The sequence below is a fragment of the Mizuhopecten yessoensis genome, unplaced genomic scaffold (assembly GCF_002113885.1).
Source record: "Mizuhopecten yessoensis strain PY_sf001 unplaced genomic scaffold, ASM211388v2 scaffold1557, whole genome shotgun sequence".
NCBI lineage: Eukaryota > Metazoa > Mollusca > Bivalvia > Pectinida > Pectinidae > Mizuhopecten > Mizuhopecten yessoensis.
Window position 1 is genome coordinate 533,996 of NW_018404106.1, and position 6,398 is coordinate 540,393.

At 35.9% G+C, this 6,398-nt stretch overlaps 1 protein-coding gene across 1 annotated transcript; it reads left to right on the top strand.

The window, feature by feature from the left end:
• The first annotated feature begins 843 nt into the window (after positions 1–843).
• Positions 844–2,749, top strand: LOC110465115. The gene is made up of 3 exons (XM_021520714.1): positions 844–895; positions 1,384–1,557; positions 2,440–2,749. The coding sequence occupies exons 1-3, from the start codon at positions 881–883 to the stop codon at positions 2,674–2,676; spliced, it is 426 nt and encodes a 141-aa protein (XP_021376389.1). The 5' UTR covers positions 844–880; the 3' UTR covers positions 2,677–2,749.
• Positions 2,750–6,398: the final 3,649 nt, after the last annotated feature.

Below are 6,398 nucleotides of genomic sequence, written 5' to 3' on the forward strand. Positions count from 1 at the left end.
CCCCCCCCCACACACACACACACCCACACCCACACCCCTGGGCTGATATTCATGAAACCGTTCTCAAGTTTAAGCATCGATGTTTCTTGTAACTTGTTTAAATCATGTCAAACGATCATAAAGTCGAATGTAAACATTGAAAACAGTCTTCGGCTTTCAGTGTTTTCACAACTTTTCCAAATCCTTGACCAAATAAGATATTTCAATAACTTTATAAAGGGTTGAGAAATAAGGCGCTTGGACACAAAATCCATGCTTGAGCATGAACACACTTTCATGAATACCTGCCGTGGTTTATGGTCGGCAACAATAGAATCCAAACAGAATTGTCAATACCAGTAAATATGAACGATACTAGACACAATGTAACAAACAACGTACATGTTAGTCCATATACCACTTTATAAAGGTAATACATATGTATCATTATTATGGTAATTATAAAATAAAATAAAAATAAAGCTGTAAGTATCAGTTTTGAAAAAAAGTCACATTTCGGTACAAAATACAATTAAATGACAAAAGTTGAATGTGTATTATCAGCGGCATGGCCTACAGTAGTAGTAGTATTATGCTATTTCATCACTAATAGATTTTAACCCCCCCCCCCATGCAACCCCCATCCTATTTTCGAAATCTGTTGCCAAGTTGTATGTGGCAGCTTGAATATTTACATATGTACGAATGGTAATATGACATTTAAGAGAAAATAGAATATTTGAATATAATTTTGCATTGCCAACGGCAAGTTCACATTATGAAATTGACATCTGATTGGCGTGCATACGTAATTATATAGGAAGTAACGTAGCGCTATAAATGACGGATTTCTTTATTATTTACCAGAAGCAGTACCAACCGTTTGGGGATTACAACAGAAATGTGTACTATAAAGGTATATTATTAGAACTAAAGTTATATTTGTTTAATTTAACGGTTTTATTTCTTCGCTAATTTTCTATGAATTTTTGTTTTTATTTTGTTATTGATGCTTTTTTTGTTTATTGTTTTTGCAATGTTTTTATTTTTTAATTTTTCTTATTTTATTTTTCCACCTTATTTTTATTTTTTTATTTTACTTATTATGTATTTTTGATGACATTTTATTGCGTTCGATTAACATTGAAAAGCGTATGAATGTCATCTCCATTTTTTGGCGTTTATTACGAAATACGTATGGAACTCCGAAATAGACTATTCAAATACAATATAACAAAATACTTTAATCCATATGTTTGTTTTTTTACAACGTGTGTCAACACACTACAGCTGGCAGTCTTCTTATCTTTTTTTAGGCAAGCCAATAGCCTATGTATCAAAGACCATAAAGTAATTGATGAAGCTGTTTATTTCAGATAACAAATGTATATTGTTTATTTACAGGTGCATCTTTTGGTATTGGTCTTAATGACCATGATTGCTGTGACCTTGCAATTCAAATACACCTGTGATTTGAACCCTTACTCCAATGGCTGCAGTGTCCCGAAAGGCGTTAAAATTGCGTTCAAGGGAAGGTTTAAACCCGCATGTAACATGCACGACATATGTTACTACTGTGTAAGTATTGAATAAAAGTTATAGTCTCGGAATCTCTTTACTCTTCAGAACCGCTCAGAATTACTTGGTTTCGCTGCCTTCTTTATATTGGGAATATATTGTATGCTGATGTTGTTCTTGTGTGGTGTTGCTCTGGATTATGTTCTATACATAATTATCATGCACCTGAAATATTTGTTTTTATTTATTTAAAACGCAAAAAAAAAAAAACCATTAACAAATTTGACGGAATCGGGCTAGTTTCGATGAGACACCCTCACAGGTGCTGAAGTCGATTTGACCTATGATGAAAAATATGTGACTTTAGTCAGCCGTTTTTTTCACGTTATGTGAGGTTAAATTCTAATATCAAAATAAATTGATGCTTTTCCATCGTTAAAATTAAATATCAGAGTAACGTCACATTCTGTAATGTAGGAATAACGTTATAGTACAACATTAATTTGATGTTTTTAAAATATCTTTAACATTATTTTAATGCTAAATTCGCACCCAAAGTTTACAACATTTTTTTCATCATTACTTTAACGTTTATTAATGGCTGGGAAACTGTCTGCGTGTATTTTTTGTGGAGAACTACGTTATAAACTGTAGACCTATTTTCTGTTATGTACATGTAGAACCATGTGTTGTCCTATTCAGGACCACTTTTCGACTTTTTTACTGGAGGAAATAAGACAGATTTAAAAACACTTCAATATGTTGCTAAAGTGTGATCACCAAAATTAGCATAGCTGTGAACATTATTGTATTTTAACCCATTATTTTCTTGTTCATAAGTTGGGATTCGCTTGCTAGTTTCGTGTATGTTAATGCGAACATTCATTTTAAATGTTGTAACAGAACGTAATTTTATGTCACATTTTACATGTTTATACACAGATGAAAAGATTTGGCCTATCAAGACTGCAGTGCGACAAACGATTTCGGAGGAACATGAAAAAGAGATGCAATTCTGTTAAAGGAAAGAATCCTGTTGACACATTCTTTAAGCGCGAATCTTGTAAAACACACGCTGACATCTACTTCGCGGGTGTGCGAGCTGGAGGCGCACAGTTCACCCCAAAGAGAACGGCGCGCTGGTGCCGTTCAAGATGGGTCAGACCATGCATGAAATAAGAAATAAAGATGTGATGCAAAGTGGATGCATGAACACACCTTAAAAGGTTTGTCGAATAAAGTTTTATGTTAACACGGGTGTTTGTGTTTAATTAATGCTGTTTATGTCTGCAAATCAGTTTGACATTTCTTTTGATTCTCCATTTAAAGTTTGAAAATGTCAAATTTTAACGTTCTTTTTTTCAGTTTCAAATATTTTATAATGTGACAGTTAAAAAAACATAGCAAAAAAATTAATTTGACACCGTTTAATCAGTCACAAAGGGAAAAAAAATTTGTTTTAACACAAATTCATTTTCACAAAACAATAGTATAGCGCACATTTAATCAACTTCATAATACTTAATAACAATAATCCCCTCGGCTAGCGTAAGCCGAAGGCTGAATTCATAATGACCGCATTGTTGACAAATGAACAATGCTTCGGTGCTAACAAAGACAAAGAGATAATGATATAACCGGAAACCTGTAGCGTTAGGAAAGATGCTGAAGCTGGAAAAAATGACACGACGATTTGTCCAGTGATGATGAATGGGATATGGAATAGAATCTGTCGAAAGATCTATTTCATAGGAGAGTCTTTCAAGGAAATAGCAGTAAAAAGGTAAACATTTATTTTAATTATCTATCAGAAAATAAAATACTTGCTTTTAAAACTCATATTTAAAAACCACAACGTAAAATATATTGCCTGCATGCTACATGAATTTTCGATAGTGCTATACGTTAACACTAGCTCTTCACTGCTAGATTACTATTGTAATACACTAGAAGTTTACCTGTCATCTAAATGTACTACACTACGATAGTCAAAACGTCATGCACTAATGTTCTAAACGTAATGCACTAATGTTCTAAACGTAATACACTAATGTTCTAAACGTAATGCACTAATGTTCTAAACGTAATGCACTAATGTTCTAAACGTAGTGCATTTATTTTCTGAACGATCTGAATTAATGTTCTAAACGATGAGCATTAGTACTTTAAAGCCGGGGACTAGCAGTCAACATAAGTGAAAACCTTTTTCGAACTAACCGGATTATTTCATGAACCCCTACACAATTTATTTGCACAGTGTACATAATCAGTAATTTATATAACACCAATTTTTCTTTAAGCTCTGTTTCATTTCTAGTTGTAATATCTCTGCTTTCTGCTTAATGTTTGACCTTTCAGACTTAATTGGTTCAGAGGGAGCGTGTGCTATCACCTTATTGATAACCTTCGGTGATGACACGTAACAATGAACTCATTAAATCATTATTCACTTGCGTTGTCACATTTTGTAAACATGGCTAGACTTGATGTGTCGTAGCTGGATGGTTAATTATTCTGAGTGTAGCAACATTTACAGATTATCTGAAAGAGAGGCTTGCGTAAGGACATTACTTATTTATATGCAAAGTGCAGCTATCAACATACGTCTTTTTGTTAATCTAAAAGGTTTATGTTGCTATTTTGGCACAGATAGGTACATGTATATATATTTATTCATGGAACAATCAAAAACAGGATTGCGTTTGACCATAAAGAAGAAAAGGAGACGGATTAACCTCATCCTCCTTGTATTGCTAGAAATTTATTTTGAAAAGATTCTTGTAACACAACCAATATGTGTTTCTATGTGACATTTCGATGACTAGTATGGTATGTACTCTGTCACCTTCATCAGACAAATCACCAGTGAATCGATGTTGATTCGGCTACGCTGTAAGCGTATGTACAATGTGTTGTTATATTTGTACCGAAATGACTCGATTCAACTATCGCACATCTATGACCAAGTATTAAACAACACGTAGCTGACTCGAGTCGTCAACACTACGATAGAAAGATACACGTAGCACTCACACACAGATACTTGCACCTTTAAGCTTCAGTTATAGATACAGTAGGCCAGAAAACCAATTACACCACATCATACACCTGTTTTGTTCTCCTAAAACTAATCGGTGATGCTGTGGCCAAAAAGTCAGAAACCCAAATTGGTCTAATTGACTATAGATACTAAAGGGAAGATGCATACAAGACCTTGGTTTATGAATTTCAACATACACTTATACATATAGGGATTATTTGAATTTTTGTTCATGTACATTTTGGCAATGAATAGCAGTATCTGATCTGCATATCCTGTTGAGATTCATTGCCGCAATGTACAAGAACAAACATCCATTCAATATATATATTTCATACACTTTTCGTAAATCTATTATTTTTGATATTAGTATCGGACAGATAACAATATAAAAGAAAGAGCCAGAACTCCAGGCTACACACAAACCATATGTTCGACTAATAACCAACATTTGATATTCCTTTCATTTTTGAAAGTTGATATTATTTTATGTTTTTTTCCCCCTCATTAATGGCCCTGTCACACTACGACGTTCTCACCAGCGTTCGAGTAACGTGTTGTGAAACGCAGAGGAACGTCGAGAACGTTAGAAACAAGTTACAAGAAAGTTATACGAGCGTCGGCAAACGTTGGGGAACGTCGAGGGACGTCGGCGAACGCTGAGGGTGAGCAATATTTAAGCAATAAACTGCATAGATGTGGTGACACATGTGGCAATTATTCCAGTTGGTCTGCCACATCTATGCAGTTTATTGCTTATATTTATATTTCCATAATGAGAATTCGCAAAAAATAATTTATGTCTTTTCCAAATTTCAAATTTCCCGCTTATTACCGTCATGTCAGGTCAATATCTAGAACGGCACAAAGATAACAGCTGACGTCACGAGCTATTTCCCATACACAATTGAAATGACTCCACAACTTTCTTTAATAATTCATTTGTTTTTAATTTATATATATATCATATTTTCGATTCATACATAGTAACAAATAACATTTTGTAAGTAACTAATCAAGTGTCGTAAAACATTTTCCGATTTTATTGCAACCTATATCCGGCGCACGCACTCAACGGAAGTCTGCAGTAATCAGGTTGATCGTGCAACCGGAGAAGGTTGGATTTGTGAAAAATCCAGGCATACAATTGTTTGTTGATCACACAGACACTTGAGACAGGCAGCTGGTGTTCGGGATCAAAGCAGAAGATATCGATAGGTTCGGTAGTGACACTGTTAAGTCGCTCGGAGGTGCAAAGACCAACTTCAGTTAAAGTCTCATAAGATGAAGCTGCTATTGGCAGTACGTAGTAATATAGAAGGGCTTTGCCACACCTAATTTAAATATTTTTGGGTGTGCACAAAAATTCACGACGTTCTATCAAAACGCTACTTACGCGTTAGAGGAACGTCACACGAAAGTTGGCAGGCATTACTCGAACGTTCCTCGAAAGTCAGGACGTTTCCTGGACGCTAGGCGGACGCCGGCCCACCAGGGTCGAGTGTGCAGCGCGTGGCTAGCGCTTGGGTAACGCTTGCGTAACGCCTGTGTAACGTCCGTCGAACGTCTGTCCAGCGTGTCGCCAACGTTTCTCAGCGTTCGTCAGCGTTCGTCAGCGTTCGTCAGCGTTCGCCGAGCGTTATCAACGCTCATGTAACGCTCTTTCAACGTCTTCCTAACGTCTGCCAGCGTTCTGAATGTTTCCAGCGTCTGTGTAACGTCCATGTAACGTCCTTGTAACGCGCCTGTAACCTACTGGTAGCGTTCAGGAGCGTTTGGCAGCGACTTGCCATATATAAGGGGCTTACAGAGGCCACCGCCAGTCCTGTTGGAACTTTCACAGAGTGAAGACCTCAGAAGA